Here is a 24,921-nt window from a genome sequence, read left to right as displayed (position 1 = left end):
AGTCTGGTCAGAGCCACGACGGCCTGGAACCGGAATTTTGCATCAATACCATGTCAGTGGTTGGCAACCTGTGTTGTTCAGTCATGGAAATACTTGATCTTTTACACCGAATAAGCCACAGATTCTGATATTAAGAAGACTAATCTCTAAGTATCCAATTTTCGACAACCCTGATAGTTATGCAATCAGCAGAGCTTTATATGATCTCTATTCTCTATTATATTATCAATCTCCTTGGACTTGCTCCTGCTTGCACTCATAGCAATTTTTCTCATTTATTTCCACAAGGTCAATAGAATATTAGTTTCAGATAGAACTTATAGTAAGTCGAACGTGTAAATGACGAAGCTCACAATGAAGGAATTTGTGACAATTTTATTTGTGTCAATGGTTTTGGTTACAGCAACTTCTTATGCTGGATATGTTGTAACTCATGAAAAAAATGGTGAGTTTTTTGAGGGTTTGGGGATTAATGCTTGAAGTCAGACTAAGACTCAGACTAAGACTCAGACTAAGACTCAGACTAAGACTCAGACTAAGACTCAGACTAAGACTCAGACTAAGACTCAGACTAAGACTCAGACTAAGACTCAGACTAAGACTCAGACTAAGACTCAGACTAAGACTCAGACTAAGACTCAGACTAAGACTCAGACTAAGACTCAGACTAAGACTCAGACTAAGACTCAGACTAAGACTCAGACTAAGACTCAGACTAAGACTCAGACTAAGACTCAGACTAAGACTCAGACTAAGACTCAGACTAAGACTCAGACTAAGACTCAGACTAAGACTCAGACTAAGACTCAGACTAAGACTCAGACTAAGACTCAGACTAAGACTCAGACTAAGACTCAGACTAAGACTCAGACTAAGACTCAGACTAAGACTCAGACTAAGACTCAGACTAAGACTCAGACTAAGACTCAGACTAAGACTCAGACTAAGACTCAGACTAAGACTCAGACTAAGACTCAGACTAAGACTCAGACTAAGACTCAGACTAAGACTCAGACTAAGACTCAGACTAAGACTCAGACTAAGACTCAGACCCAAACCAGGACCTCGACATCCCTAAAAATTAAGCTAAACATCCAAAAAATTCAATTTAAAATTCAACATTTCTCATTCCTTTCAGTTCAATCATCAATACCCATTGACATCACACATCCCCAGCCAGAGCCACAACAACAACAAATCGTCATTCCAACGGAATCACCAATACAAAATAATCAACAAAATATCACAAACACAGCACAGAATGAAATTGTAATGCAAATTTATGAAGTTATTGATCATTTTAAGCAGGAAGATCCAATTGGACTTCCATTACCGATACCCGATCCAATGGAGATTCCTGGAGTTACGCAGCACAAATTTGGATCAACTTTGAATTTAAATCCAGTTTTTATTCATGAGACGTCAAAATTCAGGATTGTTGCAGCTACAATTGAGTTTGACAAGCTGATGGAAGGATCGTGTAAATTGTCATTTGATCAGTTGGTACTGAGGGGGAATTATACGTTGAGGAATTTTCTTGGGAAGAAGGACGGTGAGTTATTAAGGTTTTGTGGAGAGTTGAGGGGTGTTTTGGGGATTTGGGGCTAGGATAAAATATAATTCAGGGTCATATAGGTTTGGATTTTTTGAATTAGAGAAAAATTGGACCTGAAATCGATGAAAGTGCTGGTCATGGTTTTGGAGATTTTGGGACGATTTTAGGGAACCTGACATGGCATATCATAGAGAACCTGAATAGGACAAGTTGGTTAATCGATCAAAAGTCCAGCATCAAGCAGCCATTACTCTGAAATAGTCCCGGATTCACTTAAACCAAGTCAGGCTTTAAATCAGAGTCTAGACGATGTGGGGTCAGATTTTTGACCGATTAACCGATTTGTGCTATTAGAAGATAGCTCATAGAACCGAATTTCTGACAAATTTGGGTATTATTTGAAGGAACAACTGATATTTTGCCATGATTTAGTCAAAATTGGTCAAAAATCATAAAAAAATCTAACATTTCTTGGAGCTTGTGGTTCATTACATGCTGTACATTAATCCTTGAGTTATATGTCAGCTAATTTCCTCAACACCAGCATTGCCGTACCCTTTAAATCTATACAATAACATATACTAATTTCCATAATTTTTACTTCCATTATTTTTTAGGTCCATTTACAGTAATAATCAAGAGTCTCGATGTTGTCGGATCTGCTAAACTTGGTGTAGAAAGGAATGGAAAATTAAGAGCTCAAGATATTGTGTCGGACATGGAAGTTGAAACGATGAGCATTAATTTTGAAAATCTTGGATTTTTGAAGGAAATTTTCGGTTCCTTTGTGAACTCTGGTGATGACAGTGTAGGTATTGATACTTTCTCTTAAGGTTTCATGAAGTCTTAGTCTGGTCGAGATGAACATCAGGAAGGTGCTGTCTTGATGTCGTCTTGAGTTTTGTTCCGAATTCCGTCTCGAGTTTTGTTTTGCATCATGTCATGGCAATGTGACATGGTCATGGCAATGAGACCGAGGACGATAGCGAGACTACCTTAGAAAACTCGGTCTGGGTAACGAGAACTCCCACTTCCCTCCATAGTAACACTGCACCAAAATGTGTACTCCGTACCAAAATTCCAACCCCCCTTCTTCCCCACTTCCTTACCGTTACATAATCTCTTAACATTCCCTAATCCAATAATTTCAACCATTTCTATATTTTAGTTCTTTAAGATGATGAAGCCGTACATAATAAAAGATTCAAAAGAAGCTATCAAAAAAATAATTAATGAAAAAATTGATGAAAATTTGTCCGAATATAAACTGCTGCCGAATTCAATTGGTGCAATTGACTTTGCTATTGCGGAAGCTAGAAAGTTTGTTAAGGAAAGGTGAGTAATTTGAGTTAGGGTTGGAATCAGAGTTGACATTGCTCTATTTAAGAGTCATTTGAAGTTAAAGTTATGGTTTAGTTCTGATTTGACAAGGCTCCATTTTAGAGGCGAGCCTATTGGAGTCAAGTTGAGCCTAACTACTGGAGTCCTGCCAACTCTGGTTCGAATGACCTACTTGATATACTAATTTTGTATGATCTGCTAACTTCTGATCTGGAACTGCTTGTGTTTTTGTAATTTTGACTCGAAAAACCAATGAAAATTAAAGAATTTGGTCTAAAAAGGGACGATGGATTGATCCTTAGAGACCTCCTATCCAAAATAAGCTTCTGGTTTTGATTAGTCTTGCTCACAGACTGTAACTTAGCTCAAATACTGTTTTTTGGAATCGATTCAAATCCAATTGAATTTTGACTCAACTTCAAACTCTGAGCTAGATTATGTCTTTTTTTTTGTAGATTTGATCCTTTCAAAATGGATGAAATTTCAAACTTGGGAGTTTTTGGCTACAGAGTTTATGACACAGAACTGTTCGGAGTTTCATCATTCTACAGAGTTGGTGACTTAAAGACAGTCATTGAAGATCGAAAAGCAAAGATGAGTAAGTACATGCTGAACTTCTATTCCTAATATCATATATTGGTTAATTGATCTAAACCCCAGGATAAGGTCTTTGGACTCCGACTTATCCAAATAGGCATAGAACATGCTTTCATGACACAGCGGTTTTGTTGCCTGTTAGAGTTAGTGCCGTAATCGATTTAACTACGGTATCATGATAGAGTCATGAAGACCTTGTGTTGGAATCCGGCACACCAGTTACTAGACTCTGACTTAGTGGCGGACTAGGTCGACACCAGCAACATTCCAGAGTCATGACGGTTTGGTGTCGAATTTTAGATCAATTAACTAACTTGTGCTATCCATATACCAACTAATCTAATTCAATTTACCAAATTTATTTCAAGATTTTGATGTCGGAACTCAAGAAATTCACGGAAAAACAACTTGGGAAGTCTCGGTAGCCAAAGGAATGATCAGCCGTGGTGGTTTAGTCCAATTTTCTATCCAATACATCAAATTAAGCATCAAACTATCTCAACCAATTGACCTCAGCAAAAGACTCAAAATTGACGACATAAGGATTGATTTGGGAAATATTCAAATTTTGTAAGTAAAAACAGGGTTGGCAGGACTCTAGTGGAGTCGGACTCCAAGGAATCCGGACTTATTGGACTTTTGGAGTCCGGACACCAAAGTCCTGCCAACTCTGGGTCAGAATAACAAAAAAATTGCCAATTTTTAACTCAAAAATATCTAACAGGAGCTCAGGAATGGGAACACTTGACTATGTCGCTGAATTCTTGCTTAATATTGTCCCTAATCTACTTCGTGATCAGATTATGGATGTCATTAGGAAGCCAATTATTGAGAGAGTCCAACAATATGCAAATCGGATTGATGCTGAAGCTTTAATTAAGGATAAAGTCAATGAATATTTTACGAGTGGGAAAGTCACTTTTGATTCTGTTCTGAAAAGTGATTTTTGAGGGTGTTGGGAGGGAGGATTTTGGGGGGTTTGAGGGAAATTAAGGGAAATTTGATGAATTTTGGTCAAATTTTGATGATTTTTGGTTGGATTTTGATGGTTTTGGACTAAATTTGATGAAATTCTGTCAAATTTAGTCAAATTTTGATGAAATTCAGTCAAATTTAGTCGAATTTTGATGAAATTTAGTCAAATTTAGTCAAATTTTGATGAAATTCAGTCAAATTTAGTCAAATTTTGATGAAATTTAGTCAAATTTAGCCAAATTTCGACTAAAATCAAGCAAATTTTGAACAAACCCGACCTAAACTCGAACAAATAAAACAAAATTTACAAATATTCCTCTTTAAAGCTTTATTCAACCTCACTGCCCTTCCTACAAACCTATCAATCCTCCCCATCCTCCTCATCCTCATCCTCATCATCACCAGATCGACATTTCTGCTCAACTTGATACTGCAGCCACGCAAACTCATCAGCCTGCTTATTACCACCATCAATCTCCTGTCCAATCCTATCCTCATAATATCCAACACTAAAATCACATCCATTCTCATTACCCTCAAGATCCACAACGACCAAGTCACTAAATCTAGTAAAATCCACATAAACAGCCTTAATTTTGTTGTTGTTGAGATGAATCCGTTCCAATTTTGTGTTCATTCTGAAAAATCCATCCGGAATTGATGAAATTTGATTGTAACTTGCCCGATAAGCAAGCAAGTTTGTCTGATAAATCAGCAAGTCATGATGTAGTTCCTCAATTTGATTATTGTCCAAATTGAGTACTAATTTAAAGCTTTTAGTTCCGTCATTTTACCAAAATTGTCCTTTTTGACAAACTTAATCCTCGACTTGACAACCCAAAGTGCTTCAAGCTTTGGGAAGTTCTTTCCAATTTCAAATGGCATGTGACTTGACATAAATTTGTCACTTATGCTCATTTCCGTTGCGTGTCTTACTTCCGAATCTGTCAATTCTCGCTTAATATATGAATAAACTTTTGTTATTTCCAAAATACTGTTTGGATCTGCGTCCGACGGCAATGTACAGACAATTTTTGACGTCACTTCCTGTTGACATTGCAATTTGACTTCTTGGACCGGAACTGAGCGTGGAATTTGAAGCTGTGATGAATAATTGACGATTAAAATTAGAAAAATTATTCGAATCATCTTGAATTGATGAAATTTGCGCTGGAACTGATAAGCATGTCAGTATGTGACAATGAATGCAGTCTAGATTGTTATTCGATTGAGAAAATTTGTTTGTAAATATTGTAAAAGTGGGGTGAGAGGTTCAATGCCAATTAGAGATGATGATGATGATATTGAATTATTGCGATTTTGACATCAATTCTTAGATGTGATTTTTGGTGATTTTATGCTGTATGCTAACATTAAAGAACTTGACGTAGAAACGACCAAAAATCAGATTTGACACTGACCTGAGAGAGGATTTCATCGAAACAAGTCGGCTTGTTGCCGGATTTTGGGTCATTTTTAATCCGTTTGCCTTTCAGGTATACATTTAGGCACAAAGATTGGTCACAAAGATTGGTCTATTTAGTGGTAAAAGCGAATGTCACGAGAAGATATGCTCTTTAAATTTGATCAGCTTCAAGGCAATTTGCAGGACTTTGCGAGTAAGGATTTAAAAAACTCCAAAAGTGTTGCTAACTTTGCTTCAGAGTTACTTTGGCTTCCTCAATTTCCACCCCCTATTCCTATCACTTCCATTTACCCTGTTTACATCATCATCAGTAGCTTCCATACTTATTAATATGTATAATCTAGTACGCATAGTAAAAAATTGCAACAATGCAGAATAAACTGATAAACTTGACACACATTTGTGTTCGCATTAGTTCGCAAATCCCGATTTTTAAATGTCAAGTTTACTCAAGTCACACATTATGTTGATGACGTTGTAAACACACTCATCATAATGTACTGATGACGTCAAAACATCGTCATATGATGAAATGTCGTCAATTCTTTATGATGAAATTTACATTCGTTGTGTAAACTAAGCATCCCGTCTTTGGTCACATGCCGTGTTCCATTTCCTGTCTTATTCTAAACCCTGCCTGTTTCGAGCCCCGTAGTGAATCTTATTGTGAGTCCGATTCCGAGTCCAATTCTAAGTCCCATTCTGAGTCATATTCCGAGTCCCATGAGCTTATTTCCCCAAGTGCTGACCAGGAACTTCAGAAAAGCTGAAATGTTAAGATAAATTGTAATGAAAATTCAAAATAAAATCTACAAAAAATATTTAAATTTTTTATTTAAATTCACTCAAATTCTACAATTTTGTTCAACTTTTTGCTGAAATTCTGCAACTTTTAGAGCCAATTCTTCAGTTCCTGTCGACTGTTCATCAAGCTTTATGTCACAATTCTCAACATTCTGACCAAAATTCACATACATTAAGTGCTTTAATTCAGTAAAATTGACTCTAATGTTCTTCAATTTGTTCCTAGTCATGCTGATCCACTCAAGTTTCTGGTTGTTTTTGAACAATCTCGTATCCAGGATTTGGACTTGATTATAATCAGCTATAAAACTCTTCAAATTTGGTGAATTTTTGAATAAATCTGGATGAATAAATTCAATTTTATTGTTTGAGACATAAAAGCTTTCCAGTTCCGGTAAATTGTACAGCGCATCCTGATAAATTATTGAAATTTTGTTGCTGTCCAGTGACAAATGTCGTAAGTCCTGCATTCCTGCCAAATCTGCACTTCCAACACTTTTTATTGACGTTTTTTGGACACGAAAACTTTCAAGTTTTGGGAAATTTTCGGCAATATTTTGCGGCATGCTTGACAGCCTTAATCCTGAAACTTTTAGGAATTTTGTCGTTGAATTTTCAATTTTTGGTCGACTGACGTCATTTTCAGCACCAAAAATTTGACAATCAGCTGCAAATCCTTGATAATTACACGAGAGATAAACGTCTGTAATTCCATCAACATTATCGTCTGTTGACTCACTTCCAGTGAATATGATGAGCGTAAATGCAATTGGAATTATTGTTGTGATGAGCCTTAAGGTCATGATGAGGCTTGTGTGGATTTTTTAGCTATTTTTTGTCAATTTTTTCACAGTTTTTGTAGATTTTTGGTCGAAATTTTGCACAATTTTGTAGATTTTCATTCAATTTTGAGCAAATCACATGAAATTATTCACAATTTTTAATAAAATACGGAATAAATCACTTCCGAATGATTAAAATGACGCCGTGCAGTATTGATTCTGATTTATTACTGACAGCTACTTGATTATACGGTTTAATTCAATGCACTCAAAATTGAGAACATATGAAATATGAAATCAGAAAATGGAACACAAATTGGAATTTGCAACTTAAACTTGGAGCTTTGCTATACTCTGTGCTTGGAAAGCAGAATTTGTACAACACGCCGAAAATCTGATTCCAGGCTGAGTTGACCTTTACCCATGGCATTCTAGGCTGGGATCAGAGTTACGCTGGCTTGATTTGGCCATATTTTCGTCCATTTCTGCGCCATGTGTCATTCTTGATTATAAGGCCGTTCACTTAGTATGTTTTAGAATAACGAACATTTTTAAAAGTGGTCAATAAAATGTACAATCTCAAATCCTTCAGTACGTAATTAGTGAACGGCTCCACCCTAGTTCGACGGTTTCAATGATCAATTGTAGTCCATGAAGTCCATTCGATAATGCTTAATACTTGTTTAATTGCTGGTTATAGTCTTACTACATGTTTAGTATAGAACTCGGTTTAATACCCGAGTAGCACACGTTACCTAATTAATCTAAATTCCGACATTAGACTGGAGTGACTCAGGCAAGTTAAATTCAATTTAAATCGAAACCAGCACCAAGTCAGAGTCACGGCAGGCTGTTGCCGGATTTAGGATCGATTAATCAATATATGATATTCAGGTTAGATAAGAATCCATACTTCTCGCGAGTCAAGACTCCAAAAGTCCAAAGGGGTCGTTCACTTATTACCTTATTACGTTCGCTTTTTAAGGGGGAGGGGGTGGAGGTCTTAACCAAAAAATTTTTTTTCCATGGAAATTTTGTAACGAGGAGGGGGGTCTAGAAATTAGTTTTTTTGCGTAACATAATAAGTGAACGGCCCCAAATATTTAAGTATCAAAAGTTCAAAACTTTATTTAACAAAAATTTAAAATGTCCTCAAGACCATAAAATTACACAAAAAAAATAATAATCACTTCTTGATCATTCCTTTTCCCTCCAAATCAGCCACAAAGCTCCACATATCAAGCCAACTTGTATCGTTATGAATGTCCACAAAATTATCGTTCGGATTGTTTGGAACTAAAATTGAAATTTATTTTAATTAATATTTTAAAACATTGAGGATGTGATTGTCACTTACTCTATAATACTTTTGCATTTCTGGTGTCATTGTATGTTTTGGAACTTTATCCAATTCAGCTAATGGTGATGGCTTATAATTTACTCTTTTTTGATAATAAGCAACAAGCTTTAAATGAGACGAGATGAAAAAATAATGTGTTAATTTGATTATGAGTGTTGAAGGGGATAAGATTGTTGGTAGGACGAGCAGCACAAAGCTGGACAAGTCCATTTTGTGCCGTTAGATTGAGTCAAAGTCAGTCGTCGAGGTGCAGTCAAGGCAACTTTGTGTCTTAATGTTATTACGGAGACCAGAGTTGGCAGAACTCCATTTTGGAACCCGACGACAACTGAGTCATTGGTTGCATTCCAATTTGGGTCTAGTGGAGTGCTGCTGGCTCTTACGGAGGTCCAATCAGTGCTCTAATATGCTTTTTGGGTAGATCAACTATAAGTCGCCGTAGTAAATCGTTAAAATGAATCAAATTACCCCTTGCGACTGCTTTTGATCTATGTCTGGTACCTAAGTTGACAGGACTTAGTCCAGGACTTAGACAGGACCTAAGTTGACAGGACTCTATGAACCAGACTCCACTAGACTCTAAATGCCCTGACTACCTTCAAGCCACATTCCATTGGATCCAAATTCCAAAATCAACTCCTCCCAATTCTGTACCTAATACTTACATACAATGATCCATGTGTAGCAACAAAATTGAAAACAAATAGCAGGAAATACCATGCTGAACTTCTTGGCAGTTCTGATTTTGGATTGGGTATTGCAAAGAATACAGCAGCTGTTGCAAACATTAATGTCATATTTGCGCCAAACCAGTGGAATAATTTGAAGTATTCACGTGCTGTTGTTAGGGGACGTGGTCTATAGATATGATGGAGAAATGTCAGTCGATTCCGATTTTGTATGAAAAAGTAAAGCACTTACCTTAAATATCCATAAATAAATTGTCCAATACTGAAGAGCATAGCAACAATAGCAAAAATCCAATGTGGATTTGGAGCAACAAAACCGCCACGATCGTAGAGGATTATTGCAAATGCAATGATCCATAAGACAACAGTTGAGATGTTAAGTATCATGTGCATCTGAGGAAATTAAGTGGATTGATTAGTTTTTTGGGGTCATTTTGGATAGAAAAGTTGAAAAAATATTGTAAATCATTTTGTAGGACTTTGGGGGTCTGGACTTCAATGAAGGAGATATTTTGGATTTTTGGAGTTTGCTGGGGTCCATAGAGTCCTCTCTAAGAGTCCAGACCTCACTGTCAACTCTGTGTTAAGCCCAATAAGCTGTGATTCAACCAAATCACTATGTACAGCTAGTACTAACTCCAAAATAGCACATATCGGCCCAAATCCAGCTATAGACTTGCCTGACACGGGTATGGTATCGGATATAGACCGAATCCGACACGTGACGTCGGATATAGACCATACTTGAGTCAAGCAAGCCTGGAGTTGAATTTTGTATCAATTAATCGACTAGTGCTCTTCTGGAGCTAATCCTAACTGCACATGGTGATTATTTCGAATCACACCTTGTTGGGACTTACAACAGAGTTGGCAGTGAGGTCTGAATTCCGAAAGAATACTCCGCGGATTCCACCAGAACCCATAAATCCAAAATTACCCCTCCATTGGATTCTAGACCTCCAAAGTCCTGCCAGTGAGGTCTGATCTCCACCAAATGACTCTGCCAAAAATCCCAAAGTCCACCATCATTCAAGTCCATAGCAACCCCATTCCCAAAAGTACTTACACCAAACCAAACATCCTTCCCGAATATTGACCTCGTTCTAAAGCATTTCTTATAATGCATGGGAAACAGCGTCGATAAAGCACAGCAGCCCAGCCATGCAATAATCATAATCGATCCATGCAGTTGCAGCAACACCCTTGATGGCTTTGTGAAGCTTTTGTGCTCCGACAGGCTCATTTGTGACAAAGAAACTCGACTAAATTCAACATATTTGAGAGAATTTTCATCTAAATCAGTTCCAGTTGATATCATGAAGAATCTACGTTTATAACTGAATTTGACATGACTGCTGTTGGATGCATTGTCATACTCAATATTACAATAGAGATGATGATTCTCGATAAGTCTACCGTCTGTGAGCTTCATGGCCTTCTGTTCATCCTGTAAAAATTAGTAAATTAAGGATGATCAAAATTGACAGTCACAAAACTCACGGCACTTCTTCGTTGGACACGATATCTTTGACTTGAATCGTATGTTGAGAAATAAGCATTGACTTTTCCATCATTATTGACACATTCAAAGACTGGATCGCCATTTCTGATTTTGTTTTCTTCGGTAAGTGCAAGTGCAACGTATTTGTACTCAGCAAATGATACAAGTTTGAAGGTGTGGATTTCGTCTGTGGATATAAAGAGACATTGAACAATGAGACAGAGACTGAGGCACACCGAGGTACACCGAAGCATATCGAAGCACTCCGAAGCACACCGAAGCACTCCGAAGCACTCCGAGGCACATCGAAAGCACATCAAAGCATTCCGAAGCACACCGAGGCACATCGAAGCACTCCGAAGCACTCCGAGGCACATCGAAAGCACATCAAAGCATTCCGAGACACACCGAGGCACATCGAAGCACTCCGAAGCACTCCGAGGCACATCGAAGGCACATCAAAGCATTCCAAAGCACACCGAAGCACTCCGAAGCACACCGAAGCACACCGAAGCACACCGAGTCACACCGAAGCACTCCGAAGGCACACCGAAGCACACCGAAGCACTCCGAAGACACCACGAGGCACACCGAGGCACATCGAAGCACTCTGAGACAAACCGAGGCACACCGAAGCAAACCGAGGCACACAAAAGTATACCGAGACACTCCGAAGCACTCCGAAGCACTCCGAAGCACACCGAGTCACTCTAAAGGCACACCAAAGCACTCCGAGAAACACCGAAGCACACCGAGATCAAGACCCAGACCGACTCCTGCCCAACATCATCAACTTACCATGCTGACTAACAATAGCCATTGCTGAACAATTTGCATCTTTCTCACAATCATTTTCATCTCCAAAACAGCGATAAGTTTTTGTCTTCTGACACTCTTTATAGATATCCTCAGATGATGGACTCCTTTTCTCTCTAATATGATTGTGACTTATGTCCCTTAAATTTGTAAATTTAACTGCAGTTGGTGAGTAAAACTTGACATTATGATAGTCAAGTGTATTGTCGTCTTTGACGGGTCCACTGACAAACATGACGTAATATTCTGAATTATTAAGATCGAATGTTAAGCCTTTTACGGCAGATACGGCGTGACGGGATACTCGGCAGTAGATTGTGTTGTCAATGATGTAGCTGTTGAGGAGTTTTGCTGAGTTTTGAGGCTGAAATGAGGAATTAAGATTAATATTCAGTTAAGTCAGAGTTGATGGTAACCTAGAAGGTGATGGGTTCACCAAGTAGGTTGACCCCCAAGCCAACTACACCTGACTACACCCCTGTGCACCAGAATCACATACCCAAGACTCATGGATGTACCCGAATAGCACAAATGGGTTGATAAATCAGGACAAAGGGGAAAAGGCATGGGGGGAAGGCATGGGGTGAAGGCTTGGGGAAAAGGCATGGGGGGAAGACATGGGGGGAAGACATGGGGGGAAGACATGGGGGGAAGACATGGGGGGAAGACATGGGGGGAAGACATGGGGGGAAGACATGGGGGGAAGACATGGGGGGAAGACATGGGGGGAAGGCTTGGAGGAAGGCATGGGGGAAGGCATGGGAGGAAGGCATGGTGGAAGGCAACGGAGAAAGCATAGGGGGAAAAAGCGAGGCGGAAACCAAAAGGATTGAGTAGGTTAAGGGGTACCCAACTACATTACATAACCTCAAAATCACTTACAACATCATCTCTAGACACATCAAACTCTCCTGTATATGACATGTACATTTTCACATCATTTCCTTGTTTTACGCATTCAACAACTGAATCATCACCCATTCTACCATCTGTTGACAGTCCACTTGCAATATATCCATTGCCTGCCTGACCCTTCATCTCAAAAATGAAATCATCACCTGAAAAAAATGCGCTTTATTCACAAAAATTTTGGAAAAATTTCAAACTTGAACTCACCATCTTTGTAGACAGCACCAAATGACAGGCAATCACGACTGCTAACACAATCCTCACTAAATCCAAAGCCAAAACATTCTTTATAGTCATCACATCCATCATAAATTGTGTCATGTATTGAGTCATCGACTGACTGAGTAAATACTTTTGTAGATAATAGAATTATTGAGATGGTCAGGAGATGTTTACGATGAAGTATCATGGTTGACTGGAAGGGATGGTAAATAAGATTATTTGTATTTTTGGAGTTTTTGAGTGTTCAGAAGGGTTTGAGGATGTAAAGGCAGAAGAATTGAGATAAAACTGATCAAAAATGAGAAAAATTGATTAAAATTGAGCCAAAATCCATAAAAATTGTTAAAAAATCTATCAAAATTGATGGACCTATCCATTCCTTAAACGTAATATGTAAACGGTCCCCTTAGGGTTCATCCAATACTGCCGATCTGCTCACCTTAATTGCAGGAATTGAAAACATTTGGATCTTGTCTTAAACCCTAATTAACATCAAAATTAAGGTGTCTAAAGCAGAGTTAACAGGACTTTGGACTCTCTGAAATTGACAGGAGTGAAGCCCGAGTCCACTGCAATGCTTCTCAATGCCGAGACTTCCCAGATAAACTACGTGGGAAGACTACCGGGCAGACTACTCAGGCATACCATCGGGCAGACTACGGGATAGACTGCCGAGTAGCCTGTCGGGTAGACTGCCGGGCAGACTGTCGAGTAGACAGTCGGGTAGATTGACGGGTAGGCTACCGGATCTCGAGACTAAGACTGGTCACCTTCGTTCACTTGAGTCATCCTTTGGAGTCGCAGTGTACCCTCACCCCCCAGGAGTCCTTCCAACTCTAGCCTGAATCCACTAAACCACCAAGTCATGTATTCATTTACACAAAATATCACTTAAAATTTGTCTTAAAATCAGCTGAACTGATAACAAGAATAAGCTGACTTTTCAATTAAAATGTATTTCATAAAAGCATTTGAAGCGTATCGTTTCAGGACAGAATTACACCATAGCTCGAAATGATCGTAGATTGCAAAATACAATTTAAAAATCATGTGATAAAAAATAATAATGTAATATGAATTTACATATGAGTGGATTATCATGTTGTTTGTAAGAATTCGCTAGATGGGTTAAGGGATTTTATTGGTCTATTCTCCCTTCCCCTCTTGTTCAGTAGACAGCCTTACTTTATGAATATGGCCTTAATTAGCAGGTTTTAATTGATTGATCGTCTTAAAAAAAACAACGCAAAATTTACGATTACATCATGCAATGTTTGGCATCTTGTGTGTCGTGGTTAAGCTTTCTCAAAGTACCGGTCAAGAAAAACTCTTGGGACTCGAAACGGGATTTGATACGGAACCCGGGGTTGAATTCCTGCAGACTCCACTGAAGTAGGACTTTTGGAGCTAAGTAAAGTCTGACTCACAGAATCCTGTCAAACTCTATTTTAAAGTTTGAACAGTCAAAGTTCGAAAAAACCGTTAAAATTTCAAATAAGATGCTGTAATTTTAACCTTTTCAGGTTAAAAGTCGACCCCAAATCGCCAATTTGAATATGCAGTCATGTTAAAAATGTACAAAATAGTTCAATAACCGCCGCAAGTATTTAGAGCCGATCGTCATCAAATAGGATATAATTAGTTATCTCAAAGAGCCAGATATTGGGTTTTAGAACGTACATGACCTTAAAAATAACGAAACATTCGACCAGACGCATGTCGACCCACGAGTTGATTCCGTCAGATTTGAAAAGGCAGACTAACACCGGTCTGAAGCATTCGTCAGATGTTTATGACGTCTTTTATATGTCTTCCGTATTAAGAGAAATGAAATAAAATGAAGATTCTTTTGGTTTTACCAAATGTTATAACATTGAGCTGAAAATCTAACATAGTTATCCTGTGGTTGAATAACCCGTTTTTAGATACAAAGAATGTAAGCGATTAATATGAAAATAAACGAATTTCACCATATATAGTTTTATATGAATGGCTATTAAAACCTAAGCAAAAATTTAAGGATCTATCCAAAAAAAGGAGATTTTTTTCTTGAATTCGCACTTGGTGTCCGAACTTCGATATTATTGATAAATGTGTTTAATGATTCAAATGGTAATACAATTCCCAAATTTAATACCACAATATGATAAATAGAACCAGTATTTTATGACGTCGGTCGATTACAGCCAAACTCAGCAATCCCGAACAACACAGTGTGTTTGGTAATTGTTGATCTGATGCAGAAAATATAACTCTAAATTAAATAACATTGACAAATTCTCGAGACGGAGGTAAAGACTACCCGGAAAGTCTTGGTCTTAATCTCAGTCTCGGCACCGGGAATCGGTGCGCATCACTGATTTATGGGGGGCTTTTGGACTATATTCGGCAAAGTACCCTACATTTTCAGTACCCTTCATAATACTGCATTCTTAATGATATACCGTTAAAAGGCTTCTTCTAGAATAAAAGCTCCAATATTGTACCCAGATGGCTCACAACGACTTCATCATTCTAGACTGCTCGGGATTATTTTAATTAATTCGATATTGTCGTATGACGTTTTGTTTTGGGACTACAGAAATCCCCCAAAAAAAATCTCAACAAAGATTTACATTTTTTCTGACCTTGAATAATCTTTTATCGTCTTTTAGCTAACTTCATATTTAAGGTCACCAATATAAACATTCAGATTGTATTAAAAATTGAAAAAAATTAGTAAGCAAAACTGATCACATTTTGTGAGGTCTTTATGAGGAATTGGGGTGGATGTGAGGGGGGAAATTGTGGATTTTTGGGAGTAAAAGTTAAGGAAAATGTTGTTTGAAATTTTTGGAATTTTGCCAAAAATTTTGCAAATTTTAAGAAAAAATTGTCCAAAATTAAGCAAAAATTCATCAAAAATTCTCAAAAATTTATCAAAAATTCACAGAAATTCTCCAAAAATTTTTGTGAATTTTTCCTTCAAAATCCCAAAGTTGCCGATCAAAATTCGACAATTTTCAATCAAAAATTCAACAATTCCTAATCAAAAATCTACCTTATATTATATCCACAAAATACGCCTTAAATAGTAAAATCACAAGCATCAATTTTTATTACAGCTTCTCCACAAACAAGCTTTTTTTCATCACCAAATATCACCAAAATACAGCCACAACTTAAACTTGATCTTCACTCTTCAAAAGTTGACTTACTTATGCGAAAAAACAAAAATTTTTTGTCGATTCCTTTCCGAAAAAGAAGATTTTAAAGATTTGTTTGTTGATGCTCAGATGCAGTCGGTTGGCTCTCTCGGAGTTACGCTCTGAGAGTTTGAGGATTGAGTATGAACATGTTATCATGTGTCTTGACACATAAAATGTCATAAATTCTCACCAGATGTGTGAAAAATTCATTAAATTGAGAGTGTTTGGATGATTTGTATGCAGCAATGAGTAATTTGTCATCTGTAGGATCAATAAATGAGCATTGTACACAAACAAAGAGCACATGGTGGCCGGTAAGAGAATACTACAGTGGTGGGCAACCTATGTGACGCGGCACTCTGGCGTGGTCCCGAAAATTCTCAATTGTGACTCCAAAAATGCTCAAAAAACTCAAAAAATTTGCGAAATTTTCTAAAATTGAGATGTTTCGTGATTTGACAAAGGTTGTCCACAACTGGACCTCTACTATGTGGTTGGATTTCATTTAATCTGACGCATTATTCAAGGTCAACTTGAATTTTGCATGAATATGTCGACTCAGGTTATTGAAGGTTGGTGATGAGCAATGCAGGTGTCCAACGTCCTTCAGCCTCTCCTACCCAAGTACCCAATAGCTACAAAACATTATGAGAATACCTAAACACAGATCCAGCATTTCACGAACTCTAAATTGAGCATTGTGCTCTCGTGAGCCTTCGCCAAGGAAGTAAGTAAGTATATCGACTTAAGTTCATACAAAATGTGAGCCAACATTGAACTATGCTCTGACTTCAGGCAGTACTTACATGCTTACTTACTTCGCTGGTCGTACAGATCAACTGTGATCCATGTCTTCCCTCAGATGTCGCCTATAACAGGTTCTATCGCCGGCATCCGCCTGCCAATTGTCAACACCAATTGCAATCCTGTCACTATCGACAGCTTCCTTCCAGGAGTTCTTCGGTCTAACTTTAGGCTGGATTCGGTAAAATTCACCTTCAGGCTAGAATACAGTTTATGCCGGTTAGTGACCGGATATTTAGAATTTACTTAAGATACGAGAGGCAGTCAATTTGTAAACAGCTGATTTGAGTACGAAAATAACTTTTTTGCTTACTTTGTTGATAATCTACATAATAAATAAGCCTCTAATTTGTCTATATTTCATGCTATTTTTCTTCTCATTTGTTCTTACTGATAACAGACATTTATGACAAATAATTCCCAACTTTCTAAGAGAACAGATGCTGGTAATCTTGGAAAGGGGTCAATTGGCTATTATGTAACGATTTTTTTGGGAACATGGAACAATGAGGCAAAGGGAGAGTGGGTCGGTTTCGAGATTTTGTCACGACCTAAATCAGTGGTTCAGTGGTTTTATTAATCCATAAGGAAAAAGACGCCCTGGAGCTCCAAAACCTTCAGCAAAGATGAAAAAATGTCAGCTCATCATGCGGACAGAGAATTTTGTGCTAAGCTACAGAACCAGCAACAGAGTCAGATGGAAAGCATTTTGTTATGACTTAAGCTACAAATAGAAACATAGGTTGCACTAAGTAAGTAAGTATCAGTGATGGGAAACAGATCTTCCCAGATACCAGATCTTCCGGATCTTCTGACAAGAATGAATGAATAATCGGTTGCAAAAGAGGTGGACTACAGAGTTGAAAAGTCAATACCTTAGGTTACATCATAAGCAAACAGCCCCTTTTTCACATGCTAATCATCCACAAACATTGAAAACATTGAGACAATCGTATTCACACCAAATTATTTTTAATCTTGTTAATGAAAAATAAACAAAATTTTATTGCTGTTTCTTGGAAAATTATTATCGAATTAAATAAAGAAGACGTATTTAGAATATTATCAATACTTGCGTGGTTTTGTGGTTTTTTCGGTTTAAGAATACAGTTAGTTCTTAGAAATTATTTATTTTAAACTAAATCAAGGGTTGGTATCGTTATCGTAAAATGTTGTAACACCATATCGTGTATTTGAGCAAGACCAAATGGTCGTGTTTGGCTAAACAGATCGAATTTTAATGCAATATACTAAAGCTGAGAAACTTGGCGGTATCAGCGGTATTTATATGAGATACCGCGGTATTTAGCGGTTTTTGTATGGACACCGCGGGATTACCACAGAGTTAATCAGCCTGACAATATCCGCCTTACTTACTGGAACCATGCTCTGACTTGGAGCCTAGGTTGCTACAAAAGGCCTTCCGATATCCGCTATGCTTTCTCGATATCGGAATCGAGTCCGGAAAATCCCAGCAAACCCCGGAAAATCCCTATAAACTTCTTTAAGTCCCGAAAATCTTCATGAACCGGAATTTATGGATCAGCAGATTAACGGCTTTCCTTCTATAGGTTGTCGTAGTCCATCGATGGCCCTTAACACAGATTGTCATCTTTTGACTTTCGTCTATCAAGCTTAGCTTTTGCCGATCCTGATTCACAATAAAATGATGTTAATTTACAGTGAATGATTAAGTGTCAAATTGATAAATCAGCACAAAAAATTATGAACAAATTAAACAAGGAGTCATATTTGAGGTCATTTTTAAATGACGCTTTTTAAAAAACTAGCAAATTTTTATGTCCCATAATTCCTATCTCATTTTCATCAAATTGAATTTGCGATTAAAAAAAAAATAAACATTAGCTTATCAGACCTTAAGGTCCATAGCTGCGCTTTTGTATGCGTTTGCGATTATATCAGCAGAATTTGCGATTATAGCAGCTAAGTTACAGATATAGGAATAAATTGATTTAGTGACTTATGAACTAGTGCCATGTTGTCAATTTGAACCTCTTTATATTCTTCATGTGTTTCACTTATTATTGGAAATTAGGAAGCACTGGTCTTCAATGGATCAAAATTGATGTGTATGATCCAGTCTTGATCAGAGTAACCCAGAGTTAACAGGTTTGCAATGTGATTTTACCTCCTTTGCAGTTAAAGTCCCAAAAACATTCCAGACGCTTAAAGTTCTGGCATTTCTGAAGAAACCCAAAAGACACACAATTTGAAAAAGTCGCAAAAATTGTGTCCATTAACCTCTGAGTTATTGAAATTGTGACTCTAGACCCAAGAGTGAATCTAGTCTGGGACCTAAAAATGCCCAATCTGACTCAAAACCCGAGTCACACCAGCTCAAACTCACCATTTTCTGCCTCTTTCATAAAATAAGCCATTCCTTCAATTAGCAACATCATACATACATAAATGACACATTTCTTACAAAAAACAACACTGATTATTTGGGGAAGTCTCTGCGGTTTGTTTATTTTTATCAACATATGTAAGTCATTGAGTTTATCTCAATTTTTTAAACATGCATGAACAACATTTTGACACACAAAATTGAGTTGCTGATAATCTGAATGTATTAGATGATGAATTTTGTCGTTTTAACAATTTATCTCTCCTACTAAGTTGAATGCTGATTGCTGTAATTTTAGGAATTGTGATTGGCTTAAATGATGAAATGATGGAACAAAAATTGTATTAGATTTAAAAATAGTTTATTTATTTGGATTAGAATTTCACATTAAGTCTCTTAATTTATAGATAAAATTATGTAAATTTCAAGAATATTTTATTCTTTTTTCAAATTTTTAATATTTTAATATTTTCTATATTAAAAAATATAATTGAGTACACCCGAGCAGCATAAGTCGGATAATCAATCTAAAATTCAGCATCTGGCTGGTGTGTCTCTACCATAGTGCCGGATATGACCAGATTCGATACTAAGTCAAAGTCAAGTCGGCCTTTTGCATCCGGTATCACGTCAGAGTTAAAGACAGTATTGCATTTGGTATTGGAAATTGGCAAGCGGAAGCCAGTAAATAGGGCTAGTTTCAGGTAACATCTGAGAGAAGCCTTGAATCACAATTGATCTGTATGGATAGCTAAGTAAGGAAGAATGTATCATAACACCAGAGCTCGAAGTTGAGTCGACTTGAGTCGACTTCAACCATATCGACTTCGAGCTCTGCATAACACAGTATTGTTAGTCTAGTGCCAGATTATTGGATCGATTAACCGATTTGTGCTGTTCGGAACTGTTTTATTAAGAGGGCTCGAAATCTACTCGAGTTGAAATTTCCATACTAAATTAGAGTCGACTTCGAGCTCTGCGTCTCTTAATTAATATTTATATTCTTAATTTTTGTACATATATTAATGTCAATGTTAAGCGTACAATTTTTCAAATATCACAAGTAGGCCTCTAAATATTTTTAATTCTAAATTTACAAATAATGATTTAAACTTAATTTCAACGGTCAGACACTACAGTGGTACACTACTGTACTTACTATACTTACTGTTCTTTCATATAAATTCAACAAGTACAGTAAAAACAGTACTGTACTTTTGGAATGTCTGACAATTGCATAATTCAAACATAAGCATATAATATTGTACTTAATCAGACATAATATTAGATTAACATAATTTGTATTAAACTATGAAATCATATTTGGTATTTTTAATTTGGAATTTCAATAAATGTCCAGATTAGTCAAGGTCATGTTTAAATGTGATAACAAATATGGTATAATTTTTGACCGTACATAAAAAGTATTAAAACATATGAAATATTGCTGTTGAAAACAAATTTGTGACTTTTCGTGCTAATTTTTTGCCAATTTTATATAAAATGTTGACACTTTTTCTGTCACTTTTGTCATATTTTTGGCACATTCTATCACAGGGGTGTAGCCAGGGGGTGAGTATTAGGGGGCTCAAGCCCCCTTAGAGAATCAGAAAACCTTAGGCAACGTTATTTAATTTTTAAATTTTGTTTGCTTTTTTTATCAGAAATTCAAGGAAAAACTGTTTGGCCGTCTAATTTCTGGTTACACCCCTGTTCTGACACATATCTCGACACATGCCACCTAAGTTGTCCACTCCACATACCACAATTATTTACACAATTAATCATAATCATCAATATCTTCACAATTAGCATCAATTTTATTTTGAAGGTCACTTAATGCAATCCTAAAATTAGGATAACCTTGATTCTCATCATAATCAACCGGTGCAACACAATGCAATCCCGGATTATTATGGACATAAACATACTTTAAATTCTCCAAATCAAGTCTTTTCTTAAAATTATATCTAAATTCCGTTATATTATTATCATTAAGTAAAATTTTCCACAATTTTGGATTATTTTCAAAGAAATTTTCATGAATTATTTCAATTAAATTGGAACCGGCAGCAAAGACATGAAGATGAATTGAATTTGACAGTAAATTTGGTTCCAAAAATTTAATTAAATTATTTTCAATGTCCAAATGCCTTAACAGCATCAAGTCATAGAACGCGTCGTGCGGAATTGACTCAATTTTATTATTAAACAAGCTCAGCACTTCCAATTGTGTCAAATTGTCCAAAAAGTCTGTCCGATTTATGAATTTAAGGCTCGATGACTGAATCACTAAATTTTCAATTTTCTTAAATTTTTCACCAATTTTCCTCGGCATAAATTCCGTTAAATTTTTCACAACAATTTCCACAATTTCCTCATTTTCAATTTCATCATGTGACATTCCATTGGATGTGATTATTGACGTTATTTCCAGTATGGAATTTGATACATTATTATTGATAAATTTACAAATTATTCCGATCATGTCGCGATCACATTCGACAGTCATTTCGTGTGACAAACAATTGTGCGATAATAAAATAATAATTAATGTGACAAATAACATCATGTACAGATTTAAACAGCACGACTGATTAATGTAAACTAAATGACATGTTTCCGACCACAGATTAAATATTAAATAAATAGAAAAAAGAGATCAACAAGTTTTAAAATTTGTAATTTTTTTTCTTTCTTTTTTTTTTGGTTTTTGTTCTCTGAGAGAAATTGTTGAGAGAATGTTTTGAGTTAGCTGTGGATGCTCTGGCATCATAATAGACATTCATAGGCAGAATTATGTATTATATAGAATGTCGAAAAAAAGAAGAGTAAAGACCGGAGAAGAAGACTGAAAACCGAAAAACGAATAGTCCGAAAAAGGCTCAAGAAGACCGAAAAATATTAAAAAAGACCGAAGAAAACTGAAGAAGACCGAAGATGACTGAAGAAGACCGAAGAAAACCGAAAGAAACCGAAGAAGATCGAAAAAAACCGAAAAAGACCGAAGAATACCAAAAAAGACCAAAAAAGATCGAAGAAGACCGAAGAATATCGAAGAAGACCCGAAAAAGACCGAAGAATATCGAAAAAGACCGAAGAAGACCGAAGAATATCGAAAAAGACCGAAGAAGATCGAAAAAGACCAAAGAAGACCAAAAAAGACCCAAAAAGACCCAAGAAGAACAAAGAAGACCGAAGAAGAACGAAGAAGACCGAAGAAGACCGAAGAAGACCGAAGAAGCCCGAAGAATATCGAAGAAGACTGAAATAGATCAAAGAAGACCGAACAATTGCCGAACAAGACCGAAGAAGTCCGAAGAAAACCGAAGGAGACCGAAACAGACTGAATAAAACCGAAGAGAACAGAATACCAAAAGCCGAAGACCCGAGAAGACCAAAAAAGACCGAAGTAGATCGAATAAGTCCGAAAAATATCAAAAAAGACCGAACAATGTCCGAAGAAGCCCGATCAATTGCCGAAGAAGACCGAAGATTACCGAAAAGGTCCGAAGATAACCGAACAAGATCGAAGAAAAAATCATATTTGATGTTAAGATTCAACTCTGTTCATGAATCATTGCTAAAATGTTCAGAACAAATCAAATAAATCAGGTTAATTTGCAGAATCTGTCTCAGTTCCTCCCTTCTACCCTCCCCACAGCCACTTGTTGTCCCCTTTCCATAAATCTAGCTGTTGCAATTCACAAAATTTAGGTCAACGACCCACTTCACGAATTCTACACATGAAGCACTTCAAATGCTGCATTTTCTCTCTCAATTCCTAGTTGTTTCCCGCTTTGATGACGTCACAATGTTTTTCTCTCAATTTTTACTCATCTCCAACAAAACATTCGACAAGCACAAAACAATTGCGTGGAAACTCTTTTCGAAATTACGAAGGATTAAAAAGGAAATGAAATATCGAATTTATTGTCAGATTTTCTTCATTCGTCGGTGACTTTGGATATCAAAGGCTTTATTTGTGTGTCGAGTGTGGATAAGAAGAATTTCGAGTGACAATTGAGGATTTTTGAGGAAAATTTATGAATAATTTTGAGGATTTGTTGAGATTTTTGTGACTTTTCAGTGAAGTTTTAATGAAATTTTGTGAATTTTATGTGAAAAATGTAAGAAAAATTCGAGTTTTTTGTGAGAATTTTGTAGAATTTTCTGTAAAAGAAGAATTTTTTAAGGCACAAAAAGTCATAAATTTGGACGATTTTTAGAAGTTTCAAATTGCATGGGAATTGAGGTTTTCTTATGTTGTGTCTTAAAGTATGAAGCTTAGTGGTTCCATCAAAGTTGTCTGGATCTTTGAAAGTCGGATTCTTCAGTTACTTACTTACTTCGCTGGCCATACAGATCAGTCGGGCTCCACTGGACTCATAAATCGGACTATCTAGTCAAATATGAAGTTCTATCAAATTCAGGATCCAAATTAAGACTTGATTGACAATCCTTTGTAGTTTAAATCCAGAATTGCCACGAATTTGTGTGGTTCTAGACAAAAGAACAAAGTAGACTCGGATTTACCAAGCTGAGAAACTCCGCTGTAATATTACGGTATCCATACAAATACCGCGAAATACCACCAAATACCGCGGTATTTCATATAAATACCGCCGATACCGCGTAGTTTCTTAGCCTGGCGAATTTAGCATGAAAAAGTCAACTCAAAATAACTTGAGTCCATATAACAATCGAGCCAACTTCCAGATCTTGTCTAGACTTTTTAAGTCCACAGAGGGCATCAAACACAAATTGTTGAGATGTCTCGATTAGATTTTGGCGTTCATTGGAAATTCAACTGGTTGATTCTTGTCAACTCTGCACTTAAAATGGCAACTTGGTATCACGAGTGTGTTCAATAGGTTGTGTTTCAAGATCCCCCAATCCCTCCGAAGAGGTCTCTACTGCTGTATTAAATTTAAGCAGCCTTATTCAATTTGTTAGGCTTCTTTCAGACAAAAATCCTAAAATTACTAAGAAAAATAGAGTAATAGAGGGATAAATCACTAAGGGATGGAGGAAAAAGGAGATAGGTTAAGGAAGGTTAGAAGTATTGAGCCCCCAAGCCTCCTTCTCCGTTCTAAACACCCCCATGCTCAAACTTTTGAAACAGACCAAGAAATAGCCTCAATTTGATCCTAGTGGAATATTCAACGACAGTAGAAATCTTGCCAGATATGTCATCAATATTTGGGACCCAAAATTCCAAATGACATCTATACTACAGCCTAGATTCTAGTAGAACTGCCTCTATTAGAGTCCAGACTCCAATAGAAGCTCCAAAACATTAAATCCCTCCCAACTCTGGTTATTAAGCATAAAAAACATCATCCAAAAAAAAATGATTAACAATACCACGAAATTCTCAAGATATTTTCCAAATACTCACTTTGTATCTTGATCTTGAGAATTCATCGAAATCGTTACATTAAGAAAGCACTCAGCATCCACTCAAGCTCAAGCTCTGCCTTAAAAAAAAAAAACAAAAATAATAAATTTTATCATGAAAAATATCAAAACAGAAAAAAACGTGCGAAAATATCGCATGAGCAATAATATTTTCCACAGTTGG

At 36.7% G+C, this 24,921-nt stretch overlaps 3 protein-coding genes and 1 long non-coding RNA gene across 5 annotated transcripts in view; 2 read left to right on the top strand and 2 right to left on the bottom strand.

The window, feature by feature from the left end:
- The first annotated feature begins 354 nt into the window (after positions 1-354).
- On the top strand, positions 355-4,443 carry LOC139100602 (uncharacterized). Its single transcript, XM_070653306.1, has 7 exons — positions 355-445; positions 1,139-1,552; positions 2,173-2,363; positions 2,724-2,890; positions 3,352-3,494; positions 3,862-4,063; positions 4,218-4,443. The coding sequence occupies exons 1-7, from the start codon at positions 355-357 to the stop codon at positions 4,441-4,443; spliced, it is 1,434 nt and encodes a 477-aa protein (XP_070509407.1).
- A 4,139-nt stretch (positions 4,444-8,582) lies between these two features.
- Positions 8,583-16,185, bottom strand: LOC139090022 (putative ferric-chelate reductase 1 homolog). 2 transcript variants are annotated; one of them, XM_070639737.1, is made up of 10 exons: positions 16,018-16,185; positions 12,963-13,170; positions 12,729-12,904; positions 11,829-12,210; positions 11,030-11,217; positions 10,596-10,976; positions 9,762-9,922; positions 9,506-9,698; positions 8,838-8,945; positions 8,583-8,776 (listed from the first exon to the last, which is right to left on the bottom strand). In XM_070639737.1, exons 2-10 carry the CDS (start codon positions 13,162-13,164, stop codon positions 8,678-8,680), a joined length of 1,890 nt encoding a protein of 629 aa, XP_070495838.1. In that variant the 5' UTR covers positions 13,165-13,170; positions 16,018-16,185; the 3' UTR covers positions 8,583-8,677. The 2 variants fall into 2 exon arrangements, with proteins under 2 accessions (XP_070495838.1, XP_070495910.1); XM_070639809.1 differs by having other exon boundaries at positions 10,596-10,967.
- Positions 16,186-21,117: 4,932 nt separating this feature from the next.
- Positions 21,118-21,849, bottom strand: LOC139100525 (SLIT and NTRK-like protein 4). The gene has a single exon (XM_070653180.1). The coding sequence runs from the start codon at positions 21,847-21,849 to the stop codon at positions 21,118-21,120; it is 732 nt and encodes a 243-aa protein (XP_070509281.1).
- A 1,479-nt stretch (positions 21,850-23,328) lies between these two features.
- Positions 23,329-24,921, top strand: part of LOC139090670 (uncharacterized) — a 29,279-nt gene continuing 27,686 nt past the window's right edge. Inside the window, exon 1 of the long non-coding RNA XR_011544446.1 lies at positions 23,329-23,467. This is a non-coding gene — a long non-coding RNA (uncharacterized lncRNA). The remainder of the gene's footprint in view (positions 23,468-24,921) is intronic.

The sequence above is a fragment of the Chironomus tepperi genome, unplaced genomic scaffold, assembly GCF_022539635.2.
Source record: "Chironomus tepperi strain 1889 unplaced genomic scaffold, CSIRO-AGI_Ctep_v1 contig_7, whole genome shotgun sequence".
In the NCBI taxonomy this organism is placed as follows: Eukaryota; Metazoa; Arthropoda; class Insecta; order Diptera; family Chironomidae; genus Chironomus; species Chironomus tepperi.
This window is presented reverse-complemented; position numbering and strand designations above follow the sequence as displayed.

What these genes read in the sequence shown, in the direction of transcription:
- LOC139100602 (XM_070653306.1), top strand. Translation starts at nt 355, where the DNA reads ATGAAGGAATTTGTGACAATTTTATTTGTGTCAATGGTTTTGGTTACA. An exon ending in TGAACTCTGGTGATGACAGT is followed by an intron (nt 2,364 to 2,723) that starts GTAGGTATTGAT and finishes TCTATATTTTAG; the next exon opens with TTCTTTAAGATGATGAAGCC. An exon ending in AGAAAGTTTGTTAAGGAAAG is followed by an intron (nt 2,891 to 3,351) that starts GTGAGTAATTTG and finishes TTTTTTTTGTAG; the next exon opens with ATTTGATCCTTTCAAAATGG.
- LOC139100525 (XM_070653180.1), bottom strand. Translation starts at nt 21,849, where the DNA reads ATGACTGTCGAATGTGATCGCGACATGATCGGAATAATTTGTAAATTT.
- LOC139090022 (XM_070639737.1), bottom strand. Translation starts at nt 13,164, where the DNA reads ATGATACTTCATCGTAAACATCTCCTGACCATCTCAATAATTCTATTA. An exon ending in GGCTATTGTTAGTCAGCATG is followed by an intron (nt 11,218 to 11,828) that starts GTAAGTTGATGA and finishes TTATATCCACAG; the next exon opens with ACGAAATCCACACCTTCAAA. An exon ending in GTGTCCAACGAAGAAGTGCC is followed by an intron (nt 10,977 to 11,029) that starts GTGAGTTTTGTG and finishes TAATTTTTACAG; the next exon opens with GATGAACAGAAGGCCATGAA.